This window comes from Melospiza melodia, chromosome 10 (genome assembly GCF_035770615.1).
Source record: "Melospiza melodia melodia isolate bMelMel2 chromosome 10, bMelMel2.pri, whole genome shotgun sequence".
Lineage (NCBI taxonomy): Eukaryota > Metazoa > Chordata > Aves > Passeriformes > Passerellidae > Melospiza > Melospiza melodia.
In genome coordinates, this window is record NC_086203.1 from 30,884,413 (window position 1) to 30,896,963 (window position 12,551).

Here is a 12,551-nt window from a genome sequence, read left to right on the forward strand (position 1 = left end):
GAGCCAGGAAGCAGCCTGAAGAACTTTAACCCTTGCAAACTCAAGTGCTGGATGGAATTTATACATGTGCCTATCACTGCAAGACAAACAAGATCACACCAAATTCTTTCTGCAGCTCTGAAATGAATGAATTCAAAACAAGCAGTTTTTCCAGGCAAGACAGGTGCAAGCACAACCTGGCACTTTGGTATTGGAAATTCAATTCTGTAAATTTGTTTATGCCCTAAAAATTAATTAAACCAATCCAAGAAGTTAATTTCAGTTATCCTGGTAAAAATTAGGCAAGTCTTTGGAACAGGTCTCACTGTTTTCACAAAACGCAGAGTGGTAAGGTTAGTGTGTGCACAGAGTTCCTTGCTGAGGAGGCCCCCTCGGCAGTTTCCATTTCACAGATCTCACAGGTGACAAAGCTCGGTCCCTGGGCACAGGTGCACGATCAGTAGGGCAGAGCTGGCCAGTCTGACATTGTCAGCACACCCCTCACATTCTGCAGAATGAGCTGCTCATCCTCCGTGGCCTCAACACTGCTGTAACCTCCCAGAGCAGCTCTGCAGCCACCCACACTGCCCCAGCACAAGCTGGCAATTGTGGCTTATTTGTTCCTGTGCAAAATCTGCTGGGGACAGGAAAGGAGGGACGGTCCCCTGTTAACCACACACCTCCAGCAACAAGGTTTGACACACAATTCCTCACTTAGACTTGTGAACTCTTTGTCATGTCTTATCACCCTCAGTGATATCACTTCTAGGGGTGCAGCAGCCTCAATTCACAGCTCTTGTGACTAAGGCACTGGGCTCACCAGGGCTGCCACAAACACCGACTAATTCTTCCCCCTCCAGTAACCGTTAAGCAGCTAATTCACTTCTCTCCTAATCTCTCAGTGTCAAAATAACATTCCTTTGTCCTTCGGCTGCAGATTCCCAAACACCATACTATGTTATCTTTCTCACACACATGAAAGTAGAAAACTTGAGAAAAATTAGGTAATGAGATTAGATACTGGGCAGAAAGTGTTTTCTGTGAGGGTGGTGAGGCCACCGGGTTGCCAGAGAAGCTGTGGCTGCTGCACCCCTAGAAGTGTTCAAGGCCAGGCTGGATGGGGCTTGGAGAAACCTGGTCTGGTCCTAATTACAGGGTAAGTTATTGGTGCTGCTGACAGCACAATGCTGCACCTGGGCAGGTAGAAGCTGCAGGGACAAGATGTGTTTACATTTATCATTCCAGTGCTGGATGTAAAGACCTTGGGACCTGAAGTGAGGAAGGAAAATAGTGCCTATTCAACTTCATGCAGCTCACACTTGGTCATGGTGATGGGGGCATGGCCACGGCAGGTAGAGCGGCCTCTCTTTTTGTCTGTCTTGAAAAAAAGACATTTAGCCACTAGATTTTCCTTAAAAATTAATTCTAATTCTGGAAACACGCCAAAGGAAACAGCCCAACCATCGAGAAAACCGAACAGCAAGGAACCAAAGAGAAATAGCTACGCCATGGTGTGCCACCCACGGCACAGGCGTCATGGCAGCAGCGGCGGCCGTGCCCGGGGCCAGAGCCCGGCAGCCCAGCTCGGGAGCTCAGCGCCGGGACCCGAGGGGCTGCGGGGACACCCTCACCCGGAGCGCTGGGCCTGGAGCCGGGCACTGCCCCGCGGGCCCGGCAGCGCTCCGCCAGGGAAATGAGCGACCCTGGCACAGCGGGGGAACGCGCACCGAGCCGCGCCGAGCCCCGGCCCAGGCTGCGACACGCGGGACCGGCGGGGCCGCACGCACCGACAGCCGGGACCGGCGGAGAGACCCGCGCTCCCCACGGACCAACACCCGGTACCGGCGGGGCCGCACGCACCGACAGCCGGGACCGGCGGAGAGACCCGCGCTCCCCACGGACCAACACCCGGTACCGGCGGGGCCGCACGCACCGACAGCCGGGACCGGCGGAGAGACCCGCGCTCCCCACGGACCAACACCCGGTACCGGCGGGGCCGCACGCACCGACAGCCGGGACCGGCGGAGAGACCCGCGCTCCCCACGGACCAACACCCGGCCCGCGGCGCCCCCTCCCGCCCGGGCCCGGCAGCGCCCCGGGAGCAGCGGGGGCGGTGCCGCCGGCGCGGAAGCGGAAAGGGCGGGCGGCGGCGGCGCCTGGCGCGGTGTGCCCGGGTGTCCGGTGGTCGGTCGGGCGCTCCGTTGGCTGTGGGTGGGAAGGTGAGGGCCGTCGCCCTCCCCGGGCAGCCGGCATGGCGGAGGCGGAGGCGGCCGGTGACGCGGGGCTGGGTCCGGCCGCAGCCCAGGAGGGCGCGGAGCTGGCGGAGCTGGCGGCCGTGATCGGCGCCACCGTGCCCACGGGGTTCGAGCAGACGGCGGCCGAGGAGGTGCGGGAGAAGCTGGGCTCGGCCTCCAGGATCAGCAAGGATCGGGGCAAGATCTACTTCGAGGTCCCGGCCCGGAGCCTGCCTCAGGTCCGTGCGAGCTCCCTGCCCCTCTCCGCCCGCCGCTGTTCCCCCTCTGGCCGGTTCCGTTCGGTTCGGTTCGGTTCGGTGGGCCCCGGCCCCTCCGAGCGGAACGGTGTCGGAGCCGCCGGTCCGGACCGCACCCCGCACCGGCCGGGGCCGGCCTGGGTGCAGCAGCGGTATCGCCTTTACCGGGGTGTCCGGGGAACGTGAAATGATAGACGGGGTCAGTGCAAAGACGTAAACTGATAACTCGTGGGGACTAAAGGTGGAAAACCGTGGTCTCTGAAACCTCGACGTAAGGTGGCAAAATTCTGACAACAGTAAACACAGTCCCTACGGCACACGGTTAGGAATGTGTCACCTTTTCATCTCTTCCAGGTCCATCGTCTGAGGTCGGTGGATAATTTATTTGTTGTTGTTCAGGAGTTCAAAGACTATCAATTTAAGGAAAATAAGGTGAATTACTCTTCCTTTTTCTGTCGATTCTGGGGTTTGGAGTGTTGTTTGGGTTTTTTAATTTAAGACTAGTACCAAAATAGTCTGTTTATTTAACAAGTTTTTTATTTGTGATGTTAATCTAGTTCCCTTTTTCTGGCTTGTAAATGGAAGTGTGGCCATGTGGTCTAACATAATTTCTGCAGTTAAATACACTGGCAAAATCTGGGATAAGAGGTGATGCTATGTTTGTAGGTCACAGACATAGAACAGTGAAGTGTCACTTTGGTCACTTAATACGTTGTTGTCTGTAATACAAGGTAAATGATGAAATCCCATGGGTCTTGTGATTTTCAGTGTAATTCCACTTAGTTATAGCAAAAAACAGACAAAAACCTGTAAGATTTGCTTAAACATGTAATGGATTAATGTTTAATAAACTACTTTGAGATACCTCGCAATAAAGGATAACTTTTGAAAGGATGGAATAATTTCAAAGCACCACTGTTTCTCTCTTTTAAAGGAAGATGCTCTAAAGGATTTGGAAGATTTGGTTAAAAAGCTACCCTGGACTGATCCGTTAAAAGTTTGGGAGTTGAACAACAGCTTGAAAAAGAAAAAGACAAAACGCAAAAAACACAATCTGCAGGGTCCTGCAAGCAGAGGGAAGCTGAGTGATGGTGGAGAAGAGGGAGGAGCAGAGCAAAATAACACTAATGACCAGGAGGACTGTGCCCAAACCCCTGTGGCTGTGGAAGCCACTGGTGGCCAGGATACAGAGCATCCCCAAGGAGTGACATCCAGAAATGGGGTGGAGGAGGAGGAGGAAGAAGACAATGAGCAGCCAGATGTGAGAGCTGAAGCGCAGGCGAGTGCTGAGAGCGGGAGCAAGGCTGGCGAGGGCCAGACGGGCCAAGGAGAGGCCAAGGTGCTGCGGTTCCGAGTGACGTGCAGCAGGGCTGGGGACAAGCACAGCTTCACGTCCAACGAGGCCGCCAGGGACTTCGGTGGAGCCGTGCAGGAGCACTTCCAGTGGAAAGCTGACATGACCAATTTTGATGTGGAGGTATTGTGGCATGCCTTGGAAATACCTACGTTTCTGCAGTACAAATATTTAGCTCTTATTTCTGATGCTTAGAGATCTCCAAACTGTCTTCCAGAGACTGGAACTGAAAACTGGTAATGCTGAAATTCGCCTCTTCTGAAGTGTTCTTCTCCCTGGCAACAGTGTGTGTGTCCTCTGATGCAAGCACTTGCCTTGCTTTCACCTTCCTCTAATGCTTTGTTTAATAGCAGTCTGAGTCACCAGGAAAGGCTCCAAATGGAAGCTGGTTTTGGGGTGAAGGGGACAGAAGGAATTAACAATAACTGTTTATTTTCCGTCAGGGGAGAGCAGAGGCTGGGAAAATACAACCAGCACCCCTGGCCCTTTGGTGGGTAGGAACCACTGATTTTGAGGGGCAGAAAGACCTAAGTTTTTCTTGCAGCTTTACTAAGGGCTGGCCACTGCCCTGGAGTGTGAGTTCACCTTCCCAGTTAATCTAGTCCCTACCATAAATTACTTTTATTGCTGCTTTTGCAGATGGTTCATTGTGTCTTGCAGGACTTACCCAGCTTCTGCCCCAGACTTACAAACCAAATCTTTTAAGAAGCTGGTGCTATGGTTATAACGCTTTGAGAGGTCTTGTGCAACAGATTTGGTGTGAATGCTCACCTGAATTCTGTCCTATTAAAATGGTGCTTTGCTTTACTTCCAATAAAAGCTTTTTTATATGTCATTCCTGGATTTTAAATTACCATCTAAGATTGTTCTAAGTATTTACTAGGCATTCTGTGGAAAGCTCCTGTTGCTCCTGAAATTCACTTCAAGTTTCTTCTTTAGGTTCTTCTGAATATTCACAGCAGTGAAGTGGTGGTGGGGATTGCATTGACTGAAGAGAGTCTCCACAGACGGAATATCACACACTTCGGACCCACCACGCTGCGTTCCACTCTGGCTTACGGCATGCTCAGGTCAGGGCAGTTACATTGTATTATGCTCGGTTAACAAGTCTTTTTGTTTAAGAAACTAAACCTTTTATCTCCCCCGCTGCTTCCTCAGAAGCCATTTCTGTTAACTGTTAAAGAAAAATAAATTTAAAAAAACCCTGGAGTTGCTGACACCATGTGCCTTGTAATAACAGTGAGTGTTTCCCAGCCAAGGAAAGTAAACATTTGCTGTATTAGCCAAGTTTCAAAGTAGTGTACCACAGTCTTGAAAGAATTCCACTTCGTTGCTGGTTATAAAAAAAAATGTAACTAGTGGGAAAAATAATCACGTCTATTGTTTTGCTAGAAGGGTAGAATCAGAGTGATTAAAATAGTTCACTTTCCCTTACTTACAGAAATTCAGCTTTTTAAGACATTTCTCACCATATCTTTTCTTCTGTTCCTCAGACTCTGTGATCCCCAGCCCACAGATATCATAGTTGATCCCATGTGTGGTACAGGTGCGATACCAATAGAGGTGATTCTTCCTTGATTTTTTAAACTTATTTAAACTTGTCTATATCTTAGCTATATTCTATTATAGCTGAATAATATGTGTAAATCTTCTTAGTAATGACTGAATAGTAAGCTCCAGTCTCACCAGTTTTTGAACAGAGGCAAATACATTTTTTGTAAATATCCTCATTAAATATCCTCATTTTGCTTCCATAGGATGTAGCAGGAAAATACTAAATCCAAAAGTATTTTGAGCTTTAAAGGTGCAAAATACAGCTATCTGTTACAGAATTCCATATTTCCAGCCATCCACTTGCAGTCGTTTTGTTGTTATTCTGTCATGTTTGAGAACTTACTCTGTTTTTTGTAATTCAGCAATGTTGATGCTAATGTTGCTTATTATTTCCCCCGCAGGGAGCGGCAGAATGGCCCTGCTGCTACCACATTGCAGGGGATAACAACCCTCAGGCAGTGAAGAGAGCAGCAAACAACATCAGCTCCTTACTGAGGAAAAACGAGAGTAAGGACAGGTGAGAGGAGCCTGAGGGATTTACCTTTCCTGCAGTGTTGCATGCACAGAAATCCACTTTGCATTGATGCGCATGTCTGCTTTTGCTGTTGCAGCAGCGCTGCCCTGGGCGCTCCCCTGGACGTCATCCAGTGGGACATCTGCCGGCTGCCGCTGCGGACGGGCTCCGTGGACGTGGTGGTGACGGACATGCCCTTCGGGAAGCGGTGAGCCGGGCTGGGCCGGGCTGGGCTGGGCTGGGCTGGGCTGGGGCTCTGTGCTCGCCTGCCCGGGCTGCTGCTCCCCAGCTCGGTGCTCACCCGGGGCGCCGCGCAAGGCGTCCTGAGCCCCGGGTTAAAATGAGCTTGAGGTCACTGTGCTCCCGAACGAGCAGATTCGTGTCTGAGACACGGCGGCACTGAGCTGGTGCCAGGGGTCACAGTGGGGATCTGAATGTATCTTGCAGGATAGGGTCGAAGAAGAAGAACTGGGACCTGTACCCAGCCTGCCTGATGGAGATGGGCCGGATCTGTACCCCAGGGACAGGCAGGGCTGTGCTGCTCACCCAGGACAAGAAATGCTTTGCCAAGGTTTGTTCTGTTTTTGAGAGAAAATCAAACCTATTTACGCTTGAAAATACATTGAGAGAATAATTGTAAGCTGCCATCATTACAAAATCATTAGTAACACTTGAATTCAATTGTGGACCTGGAGAGCGCTTTGGTGTTCCCATCAGATGTGATCTGGAATAATAAAATGAATGTCATTGTCCTGATGGCGCTGTGGACCCGGAGAGTGCTTTGGTGTTCCCATCAGATGTGATCTGGAATAATAAAATGAATGTCATTGTCCTGACGGTGCTGTGTCTGTTTCTGGTGCAGGCGCTGTCGCGCGTGGGACACATCTGGCGCCGAGCTCAGACCGTGTGGGTGAACGTGGGGGGACTGCACGCTGCCGTGTACCTGCTGAGGCGCACCGCGGAGCCGGCGCAGGACACCAGGCCCTTCTGGTGAGCTGCCTGCAGCACAGGAGACACCCCGGGCTTTGTTGGATGGCCAGCCGGCAAAGCAGACGCCGGAGAGCATCGGTCTGTCAGTTCCAAACCAAACAACCTGTGGAGAAATTGTCACACAAATATTAAACCAGGGATCAACTTGAGAGCTGCCAGTTCTACTGTCTGTTCTGAAACCTTATTTGAATCACCTCTGCTCCCTTCTACCCAAGCTGAAATTCATTAGTGAATTAGTAATTCTTTCCTTGGCTTGAATCTTCTGTTGCATTCTTCAGTTAAACGTTTATTTTTTCTGCTTACAGTAGAAAACATGTTGAGGCAGCTCTGGGTGTAACAGTTAATTTATTTACCGAGCTGTATCTTCACATGACTAACAGTACTACTAAGACAGTCACCTTAAAGGGTTCAGAGGTAGTATCTCGAGTGCAGTTTTCTAATTTATGCCATTGCTCAAATGTAAACTAACAATAAACCAGTATCTGGTTTTTGTGGTCTGATAAGCAGATTCCAGTTGGCAAACAGTATGCTGTGCTACTGGTTCTCTTGCCCGTTAACTCACCTTAGGGCTAATTACCAGTAAATATCTGATGTGTATTTCAGTGTTCCATTGCCATGGGTGAGGGGGTAACACACAGCCCTAGAAAACAGTCTGTAGTTAACTATTTGAGGACAGAGGTTCTTTTAGCTGTTATATTAAAGAGTTCATGGTTTTGGTGTCTACCATGGATGCATTGAGGTGGCAGTTTGAATTTCATAGGTAATTTAACTTCCACAGCTATGCTGCCACAGTATTCACAAAAGTATTGTTGCAAATATTTTTTTCTTCTGTGACCATACCAGGATTTCTCAGGCCTCTCACTCTGCTCATCAGAGGCTGAAAACAAATTGCCAGCTCGCCATTTCCATTGTGGTGTGTTCATGCTAAGATTGTGTAACTGTTCAGAGGTGAATTAACAAGTATTAAAGTTTTAGAAGTTTTGCATAAAGAAATGAGTCTTAATTGTGTTCTTTTTCTGGTTCGTGTCCAGATTTTCCAACGTCTAGTTAATTTTTCTCAAATGTTAGTGTTTTCATGTGTGTAAGAAAGATAATATAGTGTTTGTGAATCTATAGCTGAAGGATAAAGGAATCTTTTGGTACCCTGAGATCGGGAGAGGAAGGAACCGGCAGCTTAACTGTTACTGGCTGAGGAAGAATTGGTTTGTGGCGCCCTGGTGAGCGCAGTGCCTTAGTCACAAGAGCTGTGAACTGAGCCTGCTGGGCGATAAGACGTGGCAGAGACCTCGCAGCTCTCGGTGACGGCTCGCGTTCCAAGCGCCCGTCGCTGTTTTCCGTCTGTTTGTTAAAATGAGGGGGTTTGAAGGCCCCGCCCCTCGCACCGGGCCCCGCCCCTCAGCGAGCCTCGCAGCGCATGCGCGGGGGGCGGTGCCTGCCGGGGGGCGGAGTCTCTCGGTGCCGCCCCCTGGCGCCTGCGCGCGGCGAGCCGGGGCCGCGATGTCGCCGCCAGGCCCGGGGCGCCCGGGCGGGGCTGGGCCCGAGGCCGAGGCCGGCTCCGAGTCCGGGTCCGTGCTGCGCTCGGTCAACACGCGGGAGCTCTCCGAGGTCGTGTTCAACAACCACAGCCCCCGCTGCGTGCTGCCCGTCTGGCTGGACTTCGAGGGCCGGCCGCGCTGCTACCCGGTGCTGCAGCCGCGCAGCGGGCGCGTCATGCGCAGCTACCGGGGTGGGTACGGCGGACGGGACGGGCTTGGGCCCCGCGGGGCCCGGGTGGGTGAGCTGATGGCGGTGCAATTTACCCTTTTGCCGTCCCACCATCCCCTTTTTCCTTTCTCTTCCCTTTTTCCTTCTTCCACTCTTACCTTTCCTTTTCCCTTTTTCTCTCTCAATTTCCTTTGCTCTTCTTCTTTCTTTTCCTTTTCCCCCTTTTCCTTTTCCTTTCCTTTTTTCCTCTCCTTTTCCCCTTTTCCCTTTCCCCTCCCCATTCATTCCAGTGACTGGGGCCGTGGTGGTGCCCTGTGCGCCCAGGGCTCAGCTGGAGAGCCTGGTCCCTTGCGAGTAGATGCCCCTCAGCGGCGCTCATTAAAAAGTTCTGTAATTGGTGCATTCCCACCTTGTTCCCTGCCAGGGCACCTCTGGCTGTTCCGGGATGCAGGGACCTATGACGGGCTGCTCGTCAACCAGCAGGAGCTGTTCGTGGCAGCCCCCAATGTGACCAAAGCTGACATCACACTGCCAGGTAAGGGACAGGACCACACGTGCTGTAGGGAACTCTGAACCTGGTCTCTCTGGACCTGTTAGGATTAGTGAGAAATCAGATCCTCATGAAATTAAACCTGCTCACACACTGGAAGAGGTGGCGAGGGGTTGTAGGTAGAGCTGTTGTATTGGATGGAGCTGGTGGCAGACCTCCTTTCAGGGCCGTCTCTGAGGGGTTTCTGCAGGTGCCTCATGGCAGAACCACGTTGGTCTCGTGTCTGGAGAGCCCAGCCTGTGGCGGGTCGCTGCTGCGGGCTGTGCTCTGCGCTCGCGGGCTCAGAGCAGCCCTGTTGGCATTGGAGCAGCAGCTGTGGGCCCTCGTGACGAGGCTGTGTTGTGCTTGTGTCTGACTGCAGTGTTCACCCTGAAGGAGAGGTGTCTGCAGGTTGTGCGCAGCCTGGTCAGCCCCATGGACTACAGGAAACTGGACATTGTTCAGTCACTATACGAAGAGCTGGAGGATCATCCTGACATTTGGAAGGATCTTCGGCGGCTCTCTCTGGAGAGGAGTGAAGCACTGAGGAACTAAATTGTGGAATAACAGCATTATTCACTTCAGACTCCTCATTACAAACCACTGAGCGAGCAGTGAGAGTCGCCAGGACACACACCAGCTGATGCCTCCGTTTAACGTTTTGAAACATAAACTCAGTAACTTTGGTGACAGTTAAATCCCAAAGACTGAACAGCACTGGGAGGCATGCTGGGTTCTGATGGTTCAGTTAATCTCTTCATTGCAGCTATCGCAAACTGTAGGGTAAGATCAGGGCAGCTAAATGGAAAATATTCATACAAAGTAATTTTCATTGTAGTAGAAAGCAAATTACACCAAGGATTAATTTAGCCCTGACTAATGGTTGTAAGAGTCATGAGTGTTGTTTGAGTAATTTGTTTTGATGGAATTTCCCTTTCACATGGTGCCTCAATGTGCCTGTGGGTCACAGAGCATGAGGGGTTTGTACATGAGGTTTGTTTTCTAGCAGTGCCTGAGGGTCTGACAAACGTTACACTGGTGGAAAGATGATGTGTAAATGCTTGCAGGTTATTCTGCCTCTTACCTTTCCATGTACAAAACCATGTCCTATCAGCTCTAGGTCTGACATGTTTTTACTGTCATCATATCTCAAATGCCTTATTTGCCTTTGTCATAGGATTCTTGCCTGGCTGATCTCAGCCCCACAGAGCAGACCCTCATTTTGGAACACCCTTGTCCCCCACAGCTGCTTCCCCAGCAGCCTGTGCAGGGTTCACAGGAGGTGGAGGCTTTAAGTTCTGTCTTTTCCCCTGGCAGTGCTGTAGTCCAGGTTGTAGTAGGAGGCCTTTTCAGGGAGCGTGGCCTCTCGAGCTGCCTGTGTCTTCTCAGGACCCATGGGAGCTGTACTGGCTCACACAGCCAGCTCACAAACAGGGCCGTGCTTGCGGCAGGCTGGAGAAGGAGAGATGATATTTCTTTGCCTGTATTCTGTATTCCCCACATCTCAGCGGAATGTGCTCTGGTGTGAACACAGAGAGTTCAAAGCAGCGTAGTTTAGTGTTACATGAATTGTCCATCAAGCAAGATGTGGTGCAGCTCAGGTTAGAAGCAGATTGGATAGATTAACTAAAGCAGGTTATTTCTGTGAATATGTTTCTCTCCAGTTATACATTTTGAGAATAGCTGTGAAACCGAGAATCTCAATGTATTTTGTAAGTATGCAATGTCTCCCTATTTGTAAACTTGTTTGTGTTATATATTTGAAGAAATTGATCTTTGACATAAAAATGGAAATGCCTGCTAGCTTTCTGACTGTAATTCTGTCAGGTTAAGTCCCCAGTGCCTCCGTGTATTCTCTTCATACAGACACTGATGATAGTCTGACAGTCGCTGTGGTTGGGCAGTAAACAGACACTTTGGACTGTAGAGCCTGCCCAGCCCATTGCTGCAGGGCTGTGTTGTGGCTCTCGTGAACTCTGAGCACAGCTTCAGGCAGCGTCTGGGCAGGAACGGGGCTGCTGCCCAGTTCTGCTCTTAGCACCTCTCACATTTCTCTGAGGGGAAAGTGAGCCCATGCAGGGCTCTGGAGCAGACTGGGGTCAGTGCCCCGGGGAGCCTGAGCGTGGGAGAGCCTGAGCTGTTCCCTGCTCCTGGCCCTTCCTGAGGGGAGGTTCCCCCTGCTGTCTGTGGGGCTGTGCGCTGCAGTGAGCATGGCAGCATCGCTGACCTGCTTGGCTGCAGCTTTTCCTGCAATGTGAATTGGTATTAGGTGTTGGTTTTAACAATCTGTACATGGCACACACCTTCTGGGTATTTCTGAGTTGGGCAGGGTCTGTGATTTCTTGTGTTTCTTATTAGAGTGCATTTCTCGGTTCTGGAGTGCTCCCTTGGATCAGAATAAAAGATTGGAGAAACCCCAGCCGGCTTTAACCCGTGAACATTGGGAAACGCAGTCTCGTAGCAGTTACTCAGATGGGTTAGTACCGAGTGGAAGCTGTCCTTTCCTTGCGTTGGCCCTGGGTGTTTTCAGTCGGTCCAGCACGGCCTCGTAGGCACCGCGGGAGCAGCAGAGAGCCGGCGGGGCAGCCCGGGGAGCGGAACCCCGGGCAATAAATGCTGCTGACACTGCAGCCCCGGGGCTCGGGCAGGGCTCACAGCACGGCGGAGCCCTGCCCACAGCACTCGGAAAGGGAAGGCCGCCGAGCAGGGACATACAGCATTGTTCCAGCCTCTATTCAGTCGATTTCACTTCCCCAGGAAGAACCTGCGTTACTTGTGACATTCAGGGCAGGACTGAAGTCATACACGTGGTTGGATGTGGTCTTTCCCCTTGTTTCCAGCCGAGGTAAATAGTTCAAATGGTTTCACAAGTTTTTCCAGTACCTAAGGGGAAGAAGTATTTTTTTCCTACTTTTATGCAGTTCTTTGCAACACAATTTCAGTCTCATCTTACATCACTTTCAGAACATTTAGGTGTGTGTCAGAGGGACAGTAAGCAGGGGAAAGGGAGGGGAAAACCCCATAAATGCAACTATTATATCCCAAGGCAGTCTTTGAGTTGTCATATTTTAAATATAATTTTGGTAGTTTTGTTTATTTTTCCCATTCTTTGATCTTATAGCTACAACAATATTGCATTTTTCAGTTTTTCATTGTCACAGCAGAGCTAAGAAGTTAATGATTTCTGAGGCCAGGAGTGTAGAAAACTGCAAAAGTTTGAAAGTTTGAAAACAAGAGTAAGCTGTACTGTAACATCTATGCAGAGTACATAGAAATGTTGAATTAAAAGCTGTCAAAACTTAGAGCACCTCTTTCAATTCATACAAATTTGGACCTAGGGCTAAGTATGAACAACAGGACCAGAAGACTGATAGTTACACTGACGTATCTGCTGGCAGTCTGTAGCAGCAGTAGTATGGCAGGAAGGCTCTCCTTT

The 12,551-nt window shown here is 50.6% G+C and overlaps 2 protein-coding genes across 3 annotated transcripts; both read left to right on the forward strand.

Annotated features, from left to right (window-relative positions):
- The first annotated feature begins 2,202 nt into the window (after positions 1–2,202).
- Positions 2,203–7,875, forward strand: THUMPD3 (THUMP domain containing 3). 2 transcript variants are annotated; one of them, XM_063165072.1, is made up of 9 exons: positions 2,203–2,452; positions 2,825–2,902; positions 3,405–3,947; positions 4,764–4,894; positions 5,318–5,387; positions 5,780–5,895; positions 5,993–6,100; positions 6,340–6,463; positions 6,755–7,875. In XM_063165072.1, exons 1-9 carry the CDS (start codon positions 2,231–2,233, stop codon positions 6,884–6,886), a joined length of 1,524 nt encoding a protein of 507 aa, XP_063021142.1. In that variant the 5' UTR covers positions 2,203–2,230; the 3' UTR covers positions 6,887–7,875. The 2 variants fall into 2 exon arrangements, with proteins under 2 accessions (XP_063021142.1, XP_063021140.1); XM_063165070.1 differs by having other exon boundaries at positions 2,206–2,452; positions 5,990–6,100.
- A 504-nt stretch (positions 7,876–8,379) lies between these two features.
- On the forward strand, positions 8,380–11,534 carry VHL (von Hippel-Lindau tumor suppressor). Its single transcript, XM_063165073.1, has 3 exons — positions 8,380–8,608; positions 9,011–9,121; positions 9,498–11,534. The coding sequence occupies exons 1-3, from the start codon at positions 8,380–8,382 to the stop codon at positions 9,668–9,670; spliced, it is 513 nt and encodes a 170-aa protein (XP_063021143.1). The 3' UTR covers positions 9,671–11,534.
- Positions 11,535–12,551: the final 1,017 nt, after the last annotated feature.